We start from the raw sequence: 24,592 nt of genomic DNA, 5'->3' as shown, positions 1-24,592 counted from the left end.
GTGTCTTTGTCAAATTTTGCAAACTCAGGGCATGTTTATACAGACATGTTCAGCAATATCAGAGGAGTTTCTATTAATGGTCCAAATCAGTCAGAAAAGAACATCGCCCATGTAGATGAGCAAAGCTCTTCAAATTAGATTGAACGTTATGTGCTCTGTCTAGTAACTGAGGCTGCAAATTTCCCCCTTGGATCTGGTCTTTCCTAATTGCCTGGGAAAATTTTTAAGAGAGTGGTTAAAAAACACAGGTTATTATTACTCTACGACTAGTTTGGGAACCTGTGACTGAATTTCACAGAAATTTCAAAGAAATAAAGGTCAAACCCTCCCCTGCCACTACATCACACATGCCGTTTAGATATTACTACCAGCACACGTTAGAATGGTGCTTTCAGCTGGATAAGGCAAGCTTGTTCATTTTTCATAACTGAAAGTTTATCAGCAGTGCCTAATCTTTATGTAGCCCAATTCAATGCAACCTGCCAGTGCACAGAAAGTCAGAAAAATTACCAGGAAGACGTTTTGATCTTTTTTTGATAGAATATGATCAGTAACACATTTCCATAAAGCAGACAAAGATACACCAAGGACTGCAAAATACTATACCAAAAAACTTAACCAACTGCTTTCCATTCTTTCACCAGTACTGTTCCTCTCTGTGCCAACTCTAAGAGTTGTAAGAGTGGCCACGGCAGACAGAATTGAGTAGCAAACCAATCAGCTAGCAGTAAATGCTTCAGATCTCCTGTCAATGCATGTACCTAGGCAATATTATATTGCTGAGCACAGGAGGGCTTTTCTTCACAGAAAGCTGCACAGAATGTATGTAGCTCTTAAGCTTTTTATCAGTCTTATCTTCCGGACCATGATTTTCTATTATTTACAGATGACTTGTGCACTTTTTTGTCTGGATTTTGGTTTTGTTTGTTCTTGTTAATGGCAGATAAAATCTCAAGTTCAATACAAACACGTAGCTATGTTATACGCTTGGAGGCCAAGGTACTGCAGGCTACTGAGTCTGCTGATGCTGAACAATGAATCTATTGAAGTTTGACCTTGTAAAGCAGTCACTCTTTTTCTTCATATTGGTATTTTATGGTCTACCTTTCTGTCCTCACTTATTTCATAGTATTAGGACCAGAAAGAACTCATCTCCTGTCCACCACAGACCACTGCATGTTAACCAGAGTGCCCTATATTTAGTTCAGTGACTCTACAAACCTAACAGCCTTTAAGCCCAGATTATTTTAGTTTACCCAGGCAGGCCACTAAGTCTGAGGTCTGTGGGACAGAGAGAGATACGCTATCTCCTTCCACTCAATTCAATGCTGTAGTAGTTCCAGTGTCTGCCCATTATACCTGTACAAGACATATGCCTGGATTTGTAAGTTATCCTGGGCTGCAAAGCCAAACAGTAGGCTGGAGAAGCCAGATTTCTTATGTTCCAAGGTGATTTCTAATCCAAATACCTGACACGAAATCCAGCATCTCAGACACCTGCCAGGTTCAGATTTCCAATTACCTCACCCTCTTCTTGCTGGGAAGGGACAGATGCAGTAGCTCTGAGCATGCCAGAAGCATGGTCAGAAGCATGTCCAAGGAACAAGGCTAAAACAGGAACAGAGGCAGCTCTAAGGGCTACAGGCATGTCCCTCCCCAGCTTTCCTTCCCGGTTACCTTAAAATCTCTGTAGTGTTTTATTTGTCTTACTGCAAGAGCAAAGTGATAAAATAATTTAATACAAAAAAGCTTTTTTTTTTTTTACAGAAGTTTCAGTTTATTTCCATACCTATATTGATATGAATTCTGCAACATCTTAATCACCAGCATGGTAAATGCTAAGCAATGTTTAAGCAAAGACCTTCTTCATAACGTAATAAAGCAAAAGCTACTTCTAAGAAATGCTCCTAAAAATTTAGCAGTAGATTGTTCAAGAACATCTATATGGGTTGGACCTTGCCCACAGTAAAAATAATCTAAGAGTTAGTAGAACTACTGTGTCAACAAAAATGTCTAACAAAGACTAACATAAATAGTTATTTCTGAAAATGGGACTTAACTTTTAAAATGAAACCTTCAGTATTCAGAAAGAACTGTCCAAACTTAATTTGACCATGACTTTCTAAGAATGTCTTATGGCAGCAGAGCATATACATTAAATGAGTTGATCTGGTTTTACTTTCTGAGAGAAAAAACACACACACACACAAAATCCACTTCATTCTTTTGTTAAAGGATTGTTCATGTTATTTGTTTAAAAAAAAAAAGTAAGAGTTTACATTAAAATAATTTGCAATTTTAAGATTGAAGCTCTAGTATTATTAACCTAATCTGTCTTTCTCTCATTCCAGTGGTAGGTTCTTCCATTATCTAAAAGTCATTTCCCGCAAATCTTTACAATCTATAGAACATTTTATTGGTAAATCTGAATGTTAAGTATACATTATCAGTAGATACTACCAGCAAGAGACTGTGAGTCTAGTAAAGAGTTTAAATTCTGTCCTGCATCTTTCAACTTCCTATTTTAAATGCTTTGTGAAAAACAAACTTGACTTTCAAATCATCTGTTTTCTCTCACGTTTTCATGAATTCTCAGCATATGTGTCACCAAAATTGTCAGAGTACGTTGAATGTAAGCACCATAGTGGCAGGTACGTATCTGTGTTGTTCATGTTCATTGCCTGGCTACAGTGGGTCCTCATTCATGACTAGGACTCCCACATATCGTTGCAATGTAACCGAAACAATAGGTAACTTTTTCAGTAGGAGTATCAAAGTATTTTAATATACATACTATGAAGCCTTTCTACTTGCATCATCATATAACTCTACTCTGGTTTTGGAATTAATGAAAACCAAAAAGTGTATGATGGCAATAAAGCATGTTGTTCCTCTACCCAAAGAAACCAAGAAAAAAACCTATTTTTTTTCTGTACTTTAAGTCTAATACCTCTGCAGCAATGTTTCTATGTCTACCTTATAGAGTCTATGCATTCTAACAAAATCTTATTCTAAAACTGGGAGTATGTGTTGACTGTTTGTAGCTAGTATATGTATTCTTTATGACTGCTGGTCAGTTGAGATTTTTGTAAGCAGAGGCTTTTTATACTTTAATGTCTCCCTGCCTTATTTCCTAAAATACACAAACCAAGTAAACCTACCCAAAACCAAAACTCTGCTTCTGCCACATTTATCAAGACTAGAACGAATGTGGCAAACACCCACCCCCACCAACGAATATCTAAGTCACTTTGAAATGAAAAATTTCCATTTCAATAAATATACCACACTGCAAAGTACTGAACTTCCACCAGAGCGCTGCTTAGTGACTGCATTTATTGTTTTATTACACAGTCCTGGGCTGAAATGTGATAATATAGTATTTACTGATGCATTGTATTCATTGAGAGAGAAGGACCTGAAAGACAGATACAGTGGAGAAAACAGCAATAAGAACACCACCTGCTATCTCAAGCTGACTGCTAAGCAGCCGACATCATCTTCACTGCAGCACTTGCCCTTTTAGCACAGGCAAGGGTTTCCTCACTATCAAGGCAGAACCACGATGCCATCACTTTCTCAGAAGAGCTGGCAGGCTGGGGTCCATTAGAAAGCCACACAAACTCTGGTAAAATATGATTTATGACAAGAAAAATGACAGTGCTGACAGCTCTCTAAGTGGAAGACCCCAGGAATTTCTACTTATCTCAAGAAGGTGGCGGTTTTGTTATTCAAATACTTTTGCTACTGATCTTACAGCTATAAAGAGTTGTTGGCCAACTATCGGCCAGTGCATCTTTAGCAAAACCACCATTATAAAAGAGGTCTTTTTAATGGGGAAGAGGAGGAGGAAGAAGAAAAGAAAAAACAGTTAAAAAATGAACTATTAAGAGATTATGTAGTCAGAATTCAAGACAATGGCATAGCCAGTGCAACACAAATTGGTGACATTATATTATAATCACCTCCAGGAGTACAATGAAGGAATGTTTCCAGGTTTGAGGTTTTGTTTTGGGGTTTTCTGGTTTGTTTTCTTTTAAACAAAACACAGTACAATCACAAATCTATTAGATATACTACATTAACCCTTACAGATCAACTGCATACATTATATTTCAAAATCTATTTTCTACTGGAATCTTATTCACTCCACTTCCATAAAGAGAGTAAGTTGACAGTACGCTATTGTAACTTAGTGTTTGAAATACTTTTTCTCATAAATAGTTTTAGTTGCATGTACACAATGCTGCTGTAAAGGTACACAAATCCAAAGTCAAACTGGCAGAGGATAAACCACAACAAGAGAGATGCTGAGAGAGAATTCTCCAAGCAGATAACAAGCCTGAAAATACCTCAGTAAGCCCCTAGGAAGGATATTATTTCCCAGCAGCCAGTTCTGATAGCACAGCGAAACACAGTGGAAGTCCTCTGTGAGCCCCCACCTCAGCTACGAAAACAGCATCGTGACACCAGCCTCAACTGTAAGGCAGGCAGATATGCAAGTCTAACGCAAAACTAGAATGCACTTTTTTCCTTGTATGTGGAAAGAGCAGTTCAAAACAGAGTTAAATGTTAAATTTAAATAGCTATTATACATAATTACAAATTAAAAAAAAAAAGACTATATTTTAATTTAGTGAAAGACATCCTTTCCCCAAATTCAGTGATCTGGAAAGAAGTATTTTGCAAGGTGATTTATTTGCTTGCACCATCTAGTGGGGTTTAGTTTAACGCACCAAAATAGTCAAGAGTTCAGTCATGTTCCTACCTCTTGACATTAGTGACAGACCGCATTTTCTCACAACACTCTTAATACTTCAAGCCTGCACGACCCATTAACAGCACTACACTTCAAAGTTTCCACACATCTATAAAAACATAGCTCAAAAATAAAAGCTAGAAAACAATTGCTATTTTGCTTGTATTAAGTTCTGGAGGAACTTAACAGAGATGTCATAGAAAACTGTTTCACAATGTAACACTTACAAGTTTCTAATTTGAAGTAGATGTCAGCAGTACCTTGTCAGAGCAAACCATACCTAATCTCAGTCTTAACAGACTGTGTTACGTGGTAACAAGGCTGCATACTGAGATCTGGAAGATTTCTACAGGGCTTTTGGATCAAACCCCTGGCAGAGGCAGGTGCACGGCGCAAAGGGCTCTTCTCTGTCTGCAGGAAGGAGGGCTCACCAGGGAGCAGCAACCACCTGCGATGAAATCTAACTGCAGCACGAACAAGCATTTACACTGTCTTTGTCATAACAGTTCCTGCTTGTTCCACTCCAGTTTGTGCTTATAAACTGGCTGCTTTATAATACACTGCCCCAGCACAAAACTTTACTAGGTCAAGTCCAGCCACACTGGAAAAGTTATTTTCTCAGGTCAAATCTCAACCTGATAATAAAAAGAATTCATTAAATTTGTCATTTGGGGCTTGTACTTAACACTGAATTGATCCAGAATACATTTTTATCACAGTTATTCTTAAGGAAAAATTCACATACTGTAGTAAGAGGTATACTGCATTTCATCTGGAGCAGAAATCATGCTATAGAGGTACTAGAGAATATTTTTTTAGACGGGGCAATTAAATAAACAAGAGATCAGAGCCCAAGTGCTTCTAGATCTCCTGCCTGAAGTTTCCAGATTAGGGACCTTGAGCACTTACAGAAATTCACACCATCTTTTTTGGCTTGGTTTTTTTTTTTTGTGGTTTTTGTTTGTTTGTTTTACAACATTCATTATTTAATTATTTCAGCTTAATCAGTTTCAGTTCTCACTTCAATACAGACATATATTTGTAAATCATACAACATCAGAGGAAAAAAAATACTATGCCCACTTGACAATAAGGAACTCATCACAAATGTTTCATTTAGACTCGCAGGAAGACTTTGGGGAATAATGCAGAACTTTTTACCCTTCTATAAATTTCGGTATGAGAGAAGAGGACAGGAAGTTTCATTTCACAGTGGTTTATAAAACAACCAAAATCTGCTTATTCAGAAACAATGTATTTTTTTCCCAGAAGAAACAGACATTAGTAACAACTGCACTGACATTTATGCAAAGCCCCAGGCTACGGTACCACCTAGGACAGTGAAGCGCAATCTACTACCGTACGAGAGAATCACAATATCACAGGATAACCGTGCCGCAGCCAGACACCAACACAGTCCTTTGAAAAGAAGGCAAGGAGTGAGTCAGACTGTATTTTAAAGAAATTATGAAGTGGTTTTTTTGTTTCTCTTTTTGTACTCAAACTTCTAGATTGTTTTAATACTCACACAAAACACTCTTTCACCATAGAACATTAAAGTGCGTTTTCCGCAGTTTTTTTTATTTACCTAAGGTTCCAATTTGGGCCATTTTGCTCTCTGAGGACTAAGATCAAATTTAAGACTTAATAGCTGCACAGGAGGTAGAAAAGAAGCTATGCTTGCAATTTTTCCTATGCATGTTTGATATTCGCCCACATAAAATCTAATTTTGCACAACTGTGAAGCAATATATAGGCAAAACATTAGACTTCATACCCGTATCAAATCACTGCAGAATGCCAACTCCATTCAAAAAGACAAAAAAAAGTATCAAGGTTCAGCTTTTAAATTAATCACATATCAGAACAGAGGTTCAGACACAAAGGCACAGGCAACTGACTGTACATATTATTTTACATAAACTTGTTACGTATGGGCAACTTGCAGCTCTAAACTTACCAACACTGCTCTTTCTTGAAACTTTGAAGATCAAGAATTTTAAAGTTGCCTTTGCCACTCCTACACTGAAAGGAGTGCTGCACAGTCAGTTGCCCCAATGTACCATCCAAGGAAGAACTCACAGTATTCCCACTGTGGGATAATGTTTATTAGGAAGACTTTTGGTCATGTTTATACCATGAAAGGCATTTTCAGAGCCTATTCTATCACACAGGTTAAGAGTGCAGTTACTCAGAAAATTAATCTGCAGAGAAGAAAATGTAAATTTAAACAAAAGTTAAAAAAAAAAAATCATAAAAAACATAGCCTTTTTTTCCACCAAATTCACAAAATGATCTCCTTAATAGAGTCTTAAGGACTTCAGCACTAAAACTTCTTTATTAATAGTGGTCCTCATATCTTTATTTTAAAGACAATCAGCTGCTTATCAGGGATTTCTAAGTGATAAAAGCTCAGTATTAATGGTATTTGCCTTAAAATTTCATTTTCATTTTTAATGCTTTATGAAATAGCCCTCATTTTCTGTTATATTTCTCCTTTCTTTACTTAGCTTCTATCTAAAGCACTGGTGGTTGCTATGGTAACTTTAGCTTTTCCCCCCACTGTTCATGCAGGTTTTCATCAAACCCAATGACTTTTTTTAATCTTATCTCCTCTACAACAATAGTTCTGTGACTAAGGTGCTGCACACTGTACCAGATGAGAATCCTGCTATTTCATAGTAATAACTGGAAAAAAATGACAAGTTTTGCTGAATTTTGAAAACCAGCAATTGGGGGGGGGGGGGGGGGGGGGGGGTGTGTGGTTTTTTTTTGTTTTGTTTTTGTTTTTTGGTTTTGGTGTGTTTTTTTTTATATATCCGAGTACATTTCTTTCTTTCTTTCTTTCAATCTCAATGTTATTCAGGTCAAATATACTAATTAATGCAGCAGTAAATATAAGATAAAGCAATTTTTATAAACAGTAACACTTAAGGAACAGAAGACCTGGTGTGGTTTAATCACTATTGTTTCACATTGAGCAAGCAGGACACAACTAAACAAAATGAGAACAAAGTCATTTTCTGCAAACTCTAAATGCGCTTAAGCTCCACACTACCACTGCAGATTAACATGAGTTCAAATCTCCCTGTCACAGGAAAAAAAAATACTTCTGTTCACTTTAATAAACTATTCCTTAAGATTAGCACATAGTCTGTTATCAAGTTGGTCTAACCTTCACGAAACTGCATATTGCCAACAAACAGATGAAGTATGTGCAAAGGCTTGAGCCATTTCCAAACACTCTTCACTAAGATTCTATTTGTAAATCTATTTTTCCAAGAATATTTAAGTTTAGGGCTACATTCTTCAATGTGGCTTTGTTCCTGCAGTTTTTCTTTTCCTGTAATTAATGCAAAGCGGATGCTCCCGTGATATTTTCTACAGGACAATGTAATCTTTTTCTGCTCTAGGTAGGATGTGCCTCATGAGTATTTACCACCTTATTCATGAAAAATAATTCGAACACAGGGATTCAGTCAGACTGATCTGATTAAACAATTTATACAAAATTCATTCAACATACAGGAGTGATCATTGGAAACATAAATCCACATCAAGCTGTTAGCAACAAACAGATTAAGTACCTCACTAAATAAGGTCTAAAAGTAGCACTCCTGGACTAAAGTTTTACTCAGATAAAGTTACTTGAATCTAGTCCCTACCTTTACTCTGCAATGCATACAGGCAGGGCCATCCTGGAGACAGGTTTGTACAGGTCAGTAGAGTAGGCTATCGAAACAACCTTTAGTAAAATCAATCCACCTTTAATATTGTTGTCCTCTTAAGCAATATCAATAATGAAAACAAAAAATAGAAAGGATTTACAAAGTAAGAAAATCACTATTTCATAGACTTCAAATCTGAGAATGATTTTGCATTTGTTTGGGGATGGGTTGCATTCAATATCCATTTGCCTCAACAATAATAATTCATCTTTTTGTCACACAGCATGGATATGGAAATTTTCCTTAATTTCAGATTTTATAACCAGAAGCACATTATGTTTTTGGCTTGGGCAGACAACTAACATGTATATAGGTGTTACTTCTGGTTATATTGATTTCCTGATTCCCTCCTCTCCTATTACCTTTGTTTTTTAAATTCAGTTTGAAAAGAAGCATACTTAAAAATTACGCTTTTATTTTACAAGGACAACTACCAGTTGTAGGACAAATATTCTACAATTTGCTTCACTTCATTTCTGCAATTTTATTTCTTTTCAGATTCCTGATGAAGTTAGCTTTATTATATAGTTATTCTTCTGTACAATTCTGATTACATTTAGCAAAATAATCTGATTACTAGATGAGCACAGTAGGCACAAAATGCGTTAATACATTAATTATTCCCTGTTTCGATTTATATTACACTAGCTTTACGGAGACTTCAGTATGTTACCATGTGCAGGTTGCATACTCATTTGGCACATTAAAAGATAACAGGATTTCCTTTCTAACGATACCAACATCAGCCATAGTTTCTACAGCTTTCTCTTATGCTCACAGCCAGATATAGGCAACAGCCGCAGAGTGACTAGTTCTGTTCCATAGCTGCATTCTGCAACATAACTACTGACATGTAAAATGAGCTTGTGCCTACCCCCTCTCCTTATTTTCCCCCCCTCCCCCCAATGTGTCTTGTAAAGGATTTCATTTTGCATCCAGAGAAAGAGGAAAGAAACAGTTAGAAACCAGTAAGAAACAATTATCTAGAATATCTAAAAACTCAACTAAGTACCTCTTGGGTGATGTACTACCATAAATAAATTCCATGTCACACTACTAATCACTATTATTGTGAGGCATCTCTTGCATCTATTATTGACAGCCACAAAACTTACATACGTGTACACAAAATTCAATACAGTGATAACGATAACCTTAAGAACTGCATTGTAATTTTACATGCTTTATATTTAGTATTAGATGAATTTAAGAACAGTTAAAATTTGGCACATAATTACCAAATGACTCATGTATATACTCTCTCATGGTGTTAAAGAAATAATTATGTTTGCATAAAACCCTGACAGTGCAATATAATAAGAATTTTGTGACTAGTAATGGAAGCCCTCTGTTTGCAAAAAATGTACAGCACCACTATAAATATATTTTTTTTTTGACACTTCATCACCAAACTGGAAGCATGTTGCACTCCATAACCTTTCCACAGCCACCAGTGCCACTGAAAGCATCCCCAAAAACTGAGGAAGCTGTTTTCATTGTGCTTCTAAGATGTTTGCTCATTAGTAACCGAACAGACAAACACACATAACTTAAAACACAATAATTATTACTATAAAATATTTAGAGCAACCACTGACATAAACCAGCTTTGAATCTATGGCATGAAAAGTCTTCTTGCCATAGCTATCAAAATACTTTCTGCTGTCTTTCCTAAATTATTTTATGAACTTATAGATTAATATGCAGTCTGATTTTTTTCAATAGTGCCATTAGATTCACAAAGTATGTAAAAATATTCTGTTTTAAGAACAATTTTCCATCTAATCACATTTTTTGTGTGGATACACAGTTTCCAGTTTTAAAACACTACAGCAGAGTGCAGATTTATCCATTTTACAGATACACCATATATTTTTATGGAGACATTTGTAAAAGCTCCAAAGCAACTAATAAGGTAGAAGTCAGCTCAGAACATTTTGTAATAAAGTATCTATTAGTAAAAACTATCAGAGGAAAAAGGAACTAGGGCACTATTTGACAGCTAAGGAAGAAGCAGAGGTTACGTCCTCTACAGCTGAGATTTAAAGCAGTTTCACTTAGTGGCTGTTCTGCTCCTATTCCCCAGATAAAATTTAGACCTACAGCAAGCAGTCTTCATTCCCATTTTATTCTAGCGGGAAGTCATGGTTCAGACTCTTAAGTAACCAATAGAAAAAAAAAAATACTAGTCAGTGGGGAACTATGAAGCTTAAATATTATGTTACAGTTAAATTGAGATAAATCTTACAGTAACTACAGGATTCATTATATTCTCACAAACTAAAATGAGTCAAATTGCTAAATATGTAGAGATGTAACTTTTGTCCTATTTCAAACAGAAAAAATACTACTCAAATTTTAGGCAGCTGGAACAGGCCTACGGCAACACATCTCACTTGCAGGTAACACAGGACCAGAAATCATCCAGGAACACAAGTAACCCTTTCTGATTTTTACCTCTTTTGAATTATTTCACACAACTATAATACTATATGCCCTACTCCACCTGCAAAATTTAAATAGCTACTGTGGAACTACAGGAAAAATAGACTCTTATCTGCTTCTTTCACACAGTTTACACTTAAAGTAATCTTTCCAATTGCATAGAAAAATGTAACTATTCCTATCGTTCAGAGCGCCGTGCTGCTCAGGAGGAAATTCAGATGTACGATCTGCAAGCCAGATCTGTCCCTGGTTTAGGCAAGCTTCTGCCAGCAGAACCATCGCCCTGAACTGCAGTTCCAGGAAGGCAGCCATGGGGAAAACATACTGGCACCAAGCAGCCCCAGCCCTCCTGTCCTTCTAAGAGCCCATATGGGGTCTGCGCAAACTGAAAAGCAAGCGGTGCCATGCAGCCGGTCAGCCTCAGCCACTCCGGCCAGCACGTCCTAGCCACGGATTAACTCTGCCCTCTCCGTGATACAGTGCCCTCCGTGAGGAGCAAAACAACCATCTCTTCCCTCCTTGCAGTTCATCTCCCTCCTCGTGAGGGCAACAGGCTCTGCTATGCCAGCAGAGTACAAGTGACACGACTAGCAAACTGCCTGGGAGCAGCTACGGTTCGGATATGTAACGTGGGATACACTTTCTGGTGGCTTACTCTGATAGCTAATTTGGCTTTTCTGAGCAGAATAAGTGAGCGAGCTCCAACTTAAGAACATGCAACGTCCCAGGTCAGCAAAACGACTTTCAGTAATGGTTAACTTGGTGGGGGTACTCAGATTCCTAACATTAAATGTGAAACGAAGCTTTTTGCAGAGCAAGTACGCAAGATAGCCCACTTCTCTAAAGTACCCTTCCACACACCTTCTGAAGCTGTATGAGTCCAAATGTCTGTCACTTATAATTCATCATTGAAAAAGCAATAATCTCAAACATTTTTAAAAATATTAATAAACATAAAAAGAGTGACCATCAACTTAAACATTATAATCTGTTTAGATTATTCTGAAAGATTAGCAGAGTTTTTCCTTATCTTTCCATCAGTGTTTAAAAATTTATCAATACATGACTAGCATTATTCAATCTTTTCCTCTGCATTCAGTCCCAGCAGAATTGATTTTTTGGTACTTTTGACATAGCAATTACACAGAAAATTACACGGAAAATACCATTGTAAAATTAAAAATCCAGCAACAGGAGGCAGGAGGAAGATGCAACATGGTTCATTTTTTTCAGTTTCTGATCAACCATTCCCTTAGTCCTGGAACAAATTTGTATATCAGCTGGACTTCAGCAACAGGCTGTTTAACCAGTAGGAACAGAAATGTGAAATAGCTATCATATAATTCAAGGAACTCATGCTAAAGCGACTGTGAATATCAATACTTGGCATTTACTCCTCCCTTCACCACAAGAAAGGAAATCCTAGCCTCCACTGTGGTCTTGTCTTCTCCGGGCAACTATTAAATCATAGAATGGTTAGAGTTGGAAGGGACCTTCAAAGGTCATCTAGTCCAACCCCCCTGCAAGGAGCAGGGACATCTCCAACCAGATCAGGTTGCTCAGAGCCTCATTCAGCTCGGCCTTGAACATTTCCAGGGATGGGGCTTCCACCACCTCTCTTGGCAACCTGTTGCAGTGTTCTACAACTCGCATTGTAAAAAATGAACTATTCAAGCCCAAACACTTGTCAGGGGTGGGAGGGAGACACACCCTATCTCTCCAAATTTGTTTCTAAATCCTCATTCCTGACAGTCACCAGAACGTCATTCAGGTAATGCTGTGCTCTCACTAATTCCATATAGTATGTGTAAAGTGAAAGTGGTTTCAATTTACATTCTTTGAAAGATCATTGATTTGAACCATTCCCGCATCCATAAGAAACATAAATATAGTTTGGTTATATAAAAACCTAGTAATTTCAATTTGCAATGAGGATACGTTTGTTCCATTTATGACATGAGAACCTACTGCTTTCAGTGTTAATAAATTCTGGTGCTATATTACAAAAATCTGAGCGTGTCTCTACACATATATACAGAGTGGGAACTCCTTTTGTATCCCTTTTGTCTTTTTCTGCTTCAGGGGATGCAAAACACTCTATTGTGTTTCATTACTTTTTGTTTGTTTCTCCTAGTATTTACCAATACCAACCTTTCATGCAAACGTGGTCTCCTGTCTGCAAAAATGATGAATAAAACCCACTTTGAGGAGAGTTCTCTGTTTATAGAATTACTTTATTTTCCTGAAAGATCAATCTTACCACACAGATAATACTCTGCTGTCCTACAAATTTCATACAATACTCTTAGCAGTAGCTTGCCCACTTTGGTAGACGTATTCAGCAGCTGTTATTTCCCTCCCCACAGTTTCTACAGATTTCTGATACCCTTGACCAAGCACATAAAACAATCTCATTTTGTAAAGTAATATTAAATAGTGTTCAGCAAGCCATTTGTAAATCCACTTCTTTGTGATCAGAATCGCTTTTGTAATCTCCTCTAGTTTTCTTTCCATTCTTTGCTGCCATTGTGACTTCCTTGCTCTCCCATTGCCAGAAATTTGCACTAGTCTATTCAAACGGCTAGCTGGGTAGAAAAGAGGTGCCTAACAATAATGCAATGCTTTTTCTGGAGTTCAGCTCTTCTCCTCTCACATTTCACTTTTTTTGCTAAAGAACTAGGGCACTCAGTACGCTCACTGTGAAGCATAACTTCTCCGAGTGTAGCAGAGCCTTGAAAAATAAGCAGTGCAGTGAAGCATCTTACTATCTTCCAAGGCCACCATGCAGCTTCCCAAAATGAACAATAGGGCATCGAGGACTTGTATTTAAGTAATAAATTTAACAGCTCTATGATGAGAGCTTTGGTTCACCAAACACCTGACTTTAGAAAAGTCTCTCCTATTGGGAGGGCTGGGAGATGCAGATAGACATCATTTTATAATCGTTTAGCCATCAGTTATACAAATCTGTTGTGAAGGCAGAATGTCCCTTTCTCCCCCACAGCTTTGGACAAGGCATGAATTTTCAGTGGCAGAAATCTCTGACCATCTGGAAGGTAATCCCTCAGGCACTCAAAAAAACAAGTGTAAGCTTTTTCACAATATCAAAACAGGGAAAGACTAAGAGTATTTGCATACGCCTTAATACCATATCAAAAAACCCAGTAACATTGCTAGAGCCATAGAGACGTAATAGTTATGTGCCCAGATTCATTCCTGGGGCATAAGGAATGCTAATATATGTTTGGACACTAAATTCCAAAGACCTGACATTCCCATAATCACTGCTTCAAGCTGCCCGTTTCCTCTTTGCCCCCCATTTTTCTACCTCCTAGAATTTTTCTTCTTCATCACACAAAACGTGCATCCTAACAAACATCAACAGCAGCTCTGGTACTTTCGACAGGAATTAAATAATAGTAATAGAATTTTATTGAAATTATCATGCTCTCTCAAAGTGCTCAAAATATGTCAAAATTACATTAAAATATTTCCTGGTCAGACTTACACCAAATACTACAGCTGTTTGCTTGGTCTTCTTGAGCAGCGACATACAGTACACAACAACAGAAGTACCCCTAAGAATAGACATTTATTTGTATTTAGCACCTGGACAGCAAAATAAGAAGATCAAGCCAGGACCTCCATACGAAGAGCACTAGAAAGACTAATGAGTACTTCAGGAGACTAGAATTATAGAGCAGCCCACTCAACTGCAAAAATAATAGCAGGTAAGATCACACAAGGGAGAAAAGGTGAAGAAGAAATAACAAGACAAAATAAGAATGCTACGTAGCAAAGATGTAAAAAGGAGTGGGCAAAGGAAAAAATAAAGAAAAAAATTAAAAAACCTGAACAGTCTATGATTTCTGGATATTCTCATTATCTAGATGACGTCACAACCTACTAGATTTACTGCAGACTTCCCTCTGAATCTGCTACACAATAATTTTAGACATTAACCTGCCTATTAGTTAACACTACTACGTGTATAAGTCCATTGGCATATGCAATTCACTTATGAAGAACACATAGCTTCTGGACTTGACGCAAAAACTGAAGTTAACAAAAATACTGCCATTGGCTTGCGTGTGCTTCATAGCACCTCTACAGAGTGAGGTTTGTTTTGATGTCAATGCCTATTAAAATTATATGTAGGAATAAATACATGTAGATTCAGTAAACCAGTTCTACTGCAAACAATGTGAAATGATAGAAGCACAAGCTGGTACTAACTGTTGAAAATTTCTCACAGAAGAAATGCAGAATGCAACACAAAATCCCACTAAAAGTTGCAGCAAGAGGGAAAAAGATCATCCAAGACCAAAGAAAACCTGAGTCAAGAGCTATAGTTTTGCAACAAAACATGTTTTCTTACAAAAAACCAAGATCTTGCAAAAAGCATGGTCAAAAAAAAAATCCTTTCAAATGAACAAATAATATATTGTTCAAAGTTGCTTTTTAAAATATCTTACTAAATAAGAACTGTAATTACCAAGCATAACTTCAGTGTATTTAAAGTCTTCCCGACACAATTTATACCTGCTGTTCCTTTTGATATTGTCAGTCATCCTTATTTATTGCATACTAGTGAAATTATACCCTCCGACAGAATTTCTCCTACTATAGCCTTCACACTAATTTTAGTTGCATTACCTTGAAAAGTTCTTTTACACTAACAGGTATAGGAACATATGTATATGTGCATATGCATATATTGATCTCTCTCTAGGCAAGCAAAGAAAACCCAAATATATTTACAAAATACTTTAAGAAATACAGCAGTAATATTCAACAGCAAGTATTAGTTCACTCATCTTTTTTCATTACTTGTAGGGTATTAAAACATATATTGATCAAAGAAACCAACACTTACAAATTTATTCTGCTATAATAGTAAGACATTAGAGGAAAATAGACTACATGTGTAACTGATTAGTGTGTTTCATAAAAAAACCACCATGAAATTCACCTGAAGATATTTCCTGAAAAACAATGCTACCTGGAATAAACAGCTTCATAATGCCACCGTCAATTCAATTAGTAGAGGCCTGCTAATTTATAATTTTTCAATTTATACATTACTGGAACTGAAACGCGTGAAATCTCCACGAGGTTGCCACCCAGTGGGAAAAGTGGAAAATTAAATTAAAAAAAAAAATCTTACATCATCCCCTCAAATTTACACCAAAAAACCAAAAAAGTTCAACGCCTCCTTTCCTCCCCGATCTACAGGAATTGCAAACCGGTCATAGAAAGGGGGTTGGGCGGGTGGGAGCCACAACCAAGCCTCTCCCTTCCCCACTCACTCCCATTAAAATCCCCCGACCCGCTGCGCTCCCCCCGAGCCCCGCTCCGGGGGCCGGGAGCCGGTGTGGCGCGAGCTCGCCCGTTCCCATGCTGCCCCCTGCCGGCGCCCGCCGGGCACCGCCGCCCCCGCCCGGAGCCGGGCAGCGCGGACACCTTCGGGGACTGCCACGGGATCACACAGGTCCGCGTCCCCCTTGTGCAGGCTGGGGCTGAGCGGCGGCTCCCTCCCGCCCGGCGTGGAGGGCAGCCCACACCTCTACCTGCACCCTAGAGCACCTCTGTCACCCGAACAAATAGAGCAACTTTCGTCTTTAAAATCACACCAAACAGGTAGAAAATATGAAGGTGGGGTGGGGAAGCTGAAATAAGTCTATCACTCACAAAACAGCAAATCAGGATGCAAATGAGAAAAATGAGAACTGGGAATTTCTCAGAGAACAAGAGCTTTCAGAATTAGTCCTAAAAATGATTTACAAAACACAAAAGAACTACAAATCTGAGGCATCTGGTAAAAAAAAAAAAAAAAAAAAAAAAAAGAACAGTGATCTCAGAACAAACCCAATCTTTTTTATTTGAGGAAAAGCCCGCTGAGCTGAACAGCATCTACTAGCAAAAAGAAGTGTGAACCTAATGGTTCACAAACTGGATCCCCATGGATTCAGAAACACACAACAGCAGCTTTACTTACTGAACACTTTAAACTGAAAATAGCTAGTAGAAAAGAAGAAATGACAGGAAAGAGACAGAAAAGAGACATTAACACACACAAAAAAAAAAACCCCACCCAGATTGAGAGGACATTAGCTATTAATGTACTGCAAATCAACCAGTTATAATTATTCTGTTACACAAACATCCTTACTAACACGAGTGGCCAATTTATTTATTTTTAGGAAAAAAAAGTCACTGCCAGTAGCACCACAATTCTTCTTAACATAAGTATTAAATATGAAGCCCAATTCTCAAAAGCAATGAAACTAAGATGGTTTTATATGATGCTGTCCTTAATTCACTTCTTACTACCCTCAAGAGGAATATTCATCCCAATTTTTACCAACACTTTCTGCTGATACACGTCTTTTCCTCATGATAAGAGCTGAGAAGAAGAAAGTGTTCCAACTGGCTGTAGAGTTAAAATCCAAATTTAAGAGACACTCTCCTAATTTATTAGACATTTTAAACTCTGCAAGGCTCATTCTCTAAAGATGTAGGATTTCTTCTACTCCTTAACGTTTATTTTTCGCTCTTTCATGGGGACTTAGATAAAATAAAATCAGCTGAAGCCCCAGAACCCCTAGACTGTCAGGTTTTCTGCTAAAATTGGCAGTGACAAACCCAGTCAGGACCGTAGCAGTTGCAGAACAAGCTCTTCAAAGTGAACATAGCTTAGACTGAAACTGCTACAAAAAAAAAAAACCCAAAACAAAACAAACAAAAAAATGAAACAGCAGAGGATTCTTCTTTTTATTTTTTAAAGCTTTTACTCACAAACATTCATCTCCTACTATGTGGCTAGAAAGCAAGCCTCTTCTTTTGGTTAATTAGTAGTTGTTCTTTGTACAAGTCTCAGCCAAAGCCAAAGGAAACTTCAAAGGCCTCACTCGTCAAGTGTCATGGCTTGTGCTCAACATGAAACTGCCAGTTTGGATCGGGCTGCACAGCTACAGCTCACGCTGAGCTTGGGAGTGGATCTGTATTGCGAAGTAACTAGTGAGCAATTGTGTAACAAATGAACAAGCTTCTACTTAAAAGATTTGGCAAAGTCACAGCAGCGGGTTAGATGAAAACTTGAACAATCTGCCAGCTGTACAATCCCCATACATGCTCACGCCTCACGTGACAGCATCTTCTTTATCCATCATCTGCGTAATAAGTGGTTTATCTCTTTTGTTCATTTGTTTTTTAATGACCTTATCTTCACATATGACACTTGTAATTTTAAAACAAACAAATCAGATTCATGTGGACTTCTTAAGCCTGCATCGGAGTTGAGGTCTATTTCATTTTCTGGTTATGCTCTGTAACGCAAATATTCTGTAGCATTCTACTGCCACTAGTGTGTAAAAGGAAAAGGAAAAAGGTATTAAGCTAACCTTGAGGGAAGAATAAGACAAAGAGGAAATGATTCATAAAGGAATGAAGCCAAGAGGCTGTATCAAATACTAAACCAACAAAATCTCTGCAAACTATCTTTTAGGGAAAAAAAAAATGTAACTGGAATGCAATACAGAAAAAAAGCAAAAGACTTAAGATTCTGCATCAGTTTTGTCAGAACGAAGAAAAAGATCTGCACACTCAGTAACCAATGTAGCACATCAAAATTTGTATTAGCAGTATGTATTTGTGATCTATCAGATTAACTTCCCAGCAAATACTTTTTGCAAGCTCTTAAGGGGCACAAGTTCAACTCTACATGACTTTTCCCTTTTTCACAAAAGCCTTTAAAACACTATTAGGCATGAACAAGATTATTCACAACTAATTTTGAAGGATTATTCATTTTTAATAAGCTTGGTTTAGATCTCTCCTAATGATACTAAAAAAAAAAGTAAACCAGGCTGTGCCAGTCCCATCTTTCCCTAGCTATTTTACCTAAGAGTGCCATCTGCAGTGCCAACAGCCATCACGTGCCCAAAAGGCACAGAATTCTTTAACTAACACTGAGGAGGTTAAAAATACACATCCATATTCTTTCATGCAAGGGCCATTCTTGTATCCATTTGGGACAATCTAGGTAGTATCTATTCAAAGATCAAATAATTTGTGAAGTGTTCTGACTTCTTAACACTCTCAGAAATAGATGTGTGTAACGTTTATAGTATTCTTTAAATAACAGAGCATACCCTCCAAAACTGCATTTTCAAAAAGCATTAATATTTTTAATTAATAAATTCACTTCAAGTTATAATTCTTACATTTGTAGCAAAACATACCTCTGTCATACCAAGAGGTATTGACCTCAGAATTCTGTCTAAGGAATTCATTAAGCACTCCACATCACTGTCTGTACAGCTATACTACAGTTTTCCAGTACTTTTCTACAAAGTCCATGCTTTCTCCTCCATTAAGTACATACTCTCTACAAACTCATTCAAAGTGGTAACAAGAAACAGAACTGACGTCCTTTTTGGAATATAGTGCAATGAATAACTTACTGTTTCACTTAGACCGTTTAAGAATGGTCATACACGTTACAGACGTGAGGCAGTATTCCATAAGCTGCTGCTGTGTGCTCCCATTCTTAGGCATACACGATCTGAAAGACTCTCTCAAGCTAAGGGAGAACTATTTAGCTATCAAACAAGCATGATCCCATCTCTTCCAATTTCACAGATTTAAGTTAACCAGAATTGCCATCATAATGTAATATAGCTTTAATTAAATATCAGAACATTTCACAAGGATAATATTCCTCTCTGTGCATGAGTGCCCATTTCTCAACACTGCTTCCATGTGTCCAATTCAGTAGCATGTCAGATACCTAAAAAATATCATATATTGGCATCAAGCTAATGCAAAAATAAAACCTGAAAATCCCAACCAGTCATTTCCTGTTTCAGAACAGTAAAGTCACCCAAAATCTATTTCTCCTTTTAATTGTCTACAAACTGTAAAAGCATTGTAGCTAAGTTTTCATCATGGTTTTTGACTGGCAAAATGTCTGTTATTTGCCAAAAGCTTTTTTTATTCTTCTGAATAAAAAAAACCAAATGCAGTGTCACTAAGTACTATTCTAAACTAAGGAGTGACAAAATTAGCTTAAGATATACATGGTTAGTACTAATGTGCATGATAGAGAAAAATACAGCATGAAAATGAAATATGAAAGACACTAAACCATGCAAGATATTTTTTATGACAATGACCAGAATTACTGTTATCTCTAGAACACACTACTGCAGTTGGAAGGGACCCACAACAACCATGTAGTCCAACTGCCTGACCAATTTAGGGCTGGCCAAAACTTAAAGCATGTTAAGGGCATTGTCCAAATTCATCTTAAAGACTGACAGACTTGGGGCATCAACCACATCTCCAGGAAACCCGTTTCAATGTCTGACCACCCTCTCAGTAAAGAAACGCTTCCTCATGTCCAGTCTGAACCTCCTCTGACTGCCTGAAAATGAATAAAATTGCTATCCACTAACTTGCACTTTGATTTGAGCAACAGTAAACAACAAGGCAGACAATAATTTACATAAATTTATGGGTTGAAAAATATTTCATCCTTGGTAAAGGAAACTATTTCAATCCTTTTCTTCCTCCTCCCTCCTAAAGGACAGTATCATGAAACATAAAAGATGCAACAGAAATGGAAGTACAATGCTAAATAAACTCTACAGTACAAGCATGCCTTCCTTTACATGTTCCCAATAGGTGGCAACAGAATACCAAAAACAGAAAGTAGTTTATTATTCTTTCTTCACCCACAAAGTAATGAAAGCCCCGTAATAACTTTATCAATGAACTTGCACTAGCAATTTTATTCCAATGAATCATTGCATCTCAGCAATAGAAATTCTCAGGACCGTTAATGTCAAAAGCCAGAAAAATTCACAGAACAGAAACAAAACATTTATTAAAAAGCTAGTTGTTATGAAACAACTAACTGACGGCTTATACTCAGAGCTTATCTGAGAGAACTATTACAAGCAGGAATTTACACTAAAAAAAAGTGTTTCTGCACATTAAAGACAAAATGTTAAGGAAGAAAAAATTTAGACTTTTTTTTTTGTTGACATCCACACCTTGGTCTTCAACAGTATTTATTTACTGAATAAAGGAGTGAGCAAAGTTTTCAGTTTTCAGTAGCAGTAGTAGTAGTATGTCCATACTAACTCCCTGAGTCTCTGTAAGTAATTACAGGAAGTCAGAGTTCTTTTTTCCTTGACAGCTACACGACTATCACATTTCTGTTGCACAAAGCTATGCAAATAAAGTCTAAATAATGACTACTTACTTGCTTTCAAAACCAGCTGAGTTGCTGTCCAAAGAAATTGTCTCAGTCGTAATTTCCACCTTTCTCACACTGCCAAAGAAGTCTGTTATCAGAACATTTTGCGGGTCTCGCTGAAAGAGATCAGTTCGGTGCCCAGGTGTGGAAACACACAAACTTTTTGGACAGACCTGAAACTGGAAACCAAGATGGACAATCATATCTTGTCCCTCCTCGTTCATCAACAGTCTCTACATATACCTTCCAAAGTGAAATCACTACAAAAAGAAAGATAAATGCCACACATAACTTGCATTAATTTCCATACAAGCTCCACAGATGTAAAAAAGTGATTGAATAAAGACATTAAAAGGCATAAACATCTTAATTATGTATTTCAGAAAACCTTTATCCTCACAATTATGCCATTTCAGTTTAGAAATGTTTCTGTGAAAGGCAACCATCAATTACATCTAATTGATTAAATGCACAAATCTATTTCTGAATATAGATGCAGCAATGCTGCGATAACCTTCCAAAAAGCACAAGTGGGTATAAATTCTTTGTATTTACCAAAGGGAGGTAGGCAAGAGTAAACAAGCCTTGATAAGTAGCTAATAGTAAAGGCTTAATAGAGAAGCAAGAATTTACATTTTGATTGAAAAGAAAAAAATTTTAGTCTTATTTCTAGTTTATAGCCTGCAAATTAATGCAGAACTAGGATCTTCAAATATCAAAGGTGTTTCATGTACATTAAGTTCACAGAGACATCCTGTAAAACCTACAAATTAGCTATATACCTTACTATTTATTTTACCGATGTATTTTGTCTACAAAGCAGATCCACTACATTCATCAACACCTGGAAGACAAGAATAGCACTAAAACTGTTTTCAATGGACTCAATTCTGTATAAAGGTACACTTGAAGTAAGTAAGTAGATGTAACATTGGCAGATTTCCTGTAGCATTTAGAATATTCTGCCAAGACAGCACGCCTATTAAATAACAAGACTGTTACATACCCAGCAGATACTCAAGGCAAAACCAATGCATTTTGGACACACTGCCTTTTTGCACAAGTCCTGCCAACACTCGCCACAAAGTCTCTAGTATTTCCCATCTGGGGAGATTCCTTATTTCAAGGAATCTTGTAATGCACACAGTGTAATATAACAAATAATAATTGTTTTGTCTTTTTATTAATAATGCTACTTAGCTTAAAGTGCCATGAAATGCAGTCCAAGGCCTCATTCTCTCCAGCCTCCTTGAGGAGCTCAGAAAGCTGAGTTCATGCCTCAGTCACGAGAGGGCACCTCCCAACCAAACACACAACCCTATCAGACACAGGAGCTAAGCACACAGCCCTGCTAGACAGAGGCACTAGCTCTGCAGTTCTCCACAGAGTTTCCTGAGCAAATGTTGCTGTCCATTCAGCTGTCACACGGGCAACCCACAGACCACCTGGTAACAGTGTACGTTATTTTTCTGTATATTCCAGCAACATACAGCATTTAACATAACAGATTAACGTACATGACTACGAAGGATTCACTCCACAGGGGTGCTCACCTTCCTTAATCTTAAGTTCTCCAAGTGATTTTCACAAACAGGTCCATCAGTTACTGCATCTAAATCCGATACACCTAGTTACATCAGGGGTCAGATCTTAGGGCAAAAATCACATGTCCTAATTAGCTCAATGCAGATGCAATCTCAATTATCCCAGATTATGACTGCCAACACCTGTGAGTTTCAGTCCATACTTCCTAGCAGAAATTCTACGTTCAGCCTGACACAAAATGCATGTTTGTGTAGCTCCTTCTCTTAGGACAACAGAGCCCTACATTTTGGAAGTTTCCCACAGAGGAAACAACATACCTGGCTTTTCTTTATAGAGGACAAATTCTATCTCCCCATTCCTCCCTTCCACTCCATTATTCTCTCTCTTTCATACTCTGCCTTTTTTGTCTAAGCCTCTAAGCATACGGCATTAGGCTGCTGGTCCAGGGAGACTTCAGCTCACTTTCACCTTTACCTTAACTGAAGCATACAAGCACACATATCCACTGAGCTCTTTTGTTGTGATTCCCAACTCTCTTGTTGGCAGAGTATCACACAGATGCTAAAGAAAAGATTGGAGGGGATCAAATCTTTCCGTTATCCTCCCTGTACAGTGAAAATGAACTAGACGACTCAGCATCATGCTTCCCACATAAAGCCACTTACCAATGCACACAAACCCTTTTTAAGTTTCAGTTTCACCAAAAGGCAATTTTTTTCAACTCTGCTCCAACTAAAGGCACGAAAAAGCTAAGTCTCAAAAATAAGCTACAAAAGCTAAATATTTGTTTTAATTTCATTATCTGATGCAGAAATCTATGCTACAGTTATATCATTAAGTCTCTCTTCCAAGCTCTCAAAGAGTATAAATGTCCCAAAACAACTGCATCAACACTGAAGTGGGAAATTGGTACTGCACCCAACTACTTCTAACCTGTACCACAACAATTTACTACCATAAGATGTAGAGATGAATTGTGAACAAAAGTGTGCAATAGCACGGAGCAGACGACTTCAGTACTAAAAATCTACCTGTCCAGTATCAGTGTGAGAAAAGAAAGAATGCAAAGCAATTACACCACAGCAGACTAACACTAATAACTGAGGTCTTCTGACAAAAAAAAAAAAAAAAAAAAAAAAAAAAAAAAAAAAAAAAGCAAACGCTGGCAAAATGAGACTTATTTGTTCACATGTTGATTTTTTTTTTTTCCCCCTTAAGATAACTATTCAAATAAAGTGAAACCATTTCCTAGAATGGTAACTTTGTTGTCTTGACTTTTCTTAACAACATTTTTAGTTATTTTATGACAAATCATATCTTATTTAGAAATTTATGAATTTAAAAGTTCAAATGTGTGACATTTCAGTGTAGTTTTTACTTTTCTGGAATTGTGATCAAACAAAGTCAGTCATTTGCATAGCTTTATGCTATCCTTCAGCAACACAGATGGAGCAGGTGGGGAGTAGGTGGAGTGCATTATGAAAAATGATGTCTCATTCTTTGCAGGAATGCAATGCCCAAGTCTTAGTGTTTAAGAGGGGCTGGAGAAAAGTAAAGAGGTGATGTGATAGAAATGGGCTAACAAACATACAGTACTTCTAAAAGAGCAGACATTTGACATATCAGAAGATGAGATGAATAAACATTAGCTATTAATTTTAAAGATAGTTAGTGAGCCACTTAATATGTTATCCTGAGTTTGAAAAACATTATTTTTTAAAAAAAAATCAGACTTGGATAAGAAGTAGGTCTTTGTTCTTAAAACAGCACACAACAGTAACAGTGCATTCCAGTGCTAAAGTATCCCCTGTAACTGTTGGAAAATAAATGGTCTTACATCCTTACCGTGGA

At 37.2% G+C, this 24,592-nt stretch overlaps 1 protein-coding gene across 4 annotated transcripts in view; it reads right to left on the bottom strand.

Moving 5' to 3' along the window:
• Window positions 1-24,592, bottom strand: part of PIGK (phosphatidylinositol glycan anchor biosynthesis class K) — a 71,427-nt gene that overhangs the window by 33,751 nt on the left and 13,084 nt on the right. For all 4 annotated transcript variants that reach the window (XR_015259263.1, XR_015259264.1, XM_086754005.1 and 1 more), the window contains exon 9: window positions 21,203-21,375. Coding sequence is in view for 2 of the 4 variants with exons in the window: in XM_086754005.1 (XP_086610131.1) it covers window positions 21,203-21,375 (173 nt within the window). In the remaining 2 variants the exon portion in view is untranslated. The remainder of the gene's footprint in view (window positions 1-21,202; window positions 21,376-24,592) is intronic.

This window comes from Chlamydotis macqueenii, chromosome 8 (genome assembly GCF_036417535.1).
Source record: "Chlamydotis macqueenii isolate bChlMac1 chromosome 8, bChlMac1.mat, whole genome shotgun sequence".
NCBI classification, from domain to species: Eukaryota; Metazoa; Chordata; class Aves; order Otidiformes; family Otididae; genus Chlamydotis; species Chlamydotis macqueenii.
This window is presented reverse-complemented; position numbering and strand designations above follow the sequence as displayed.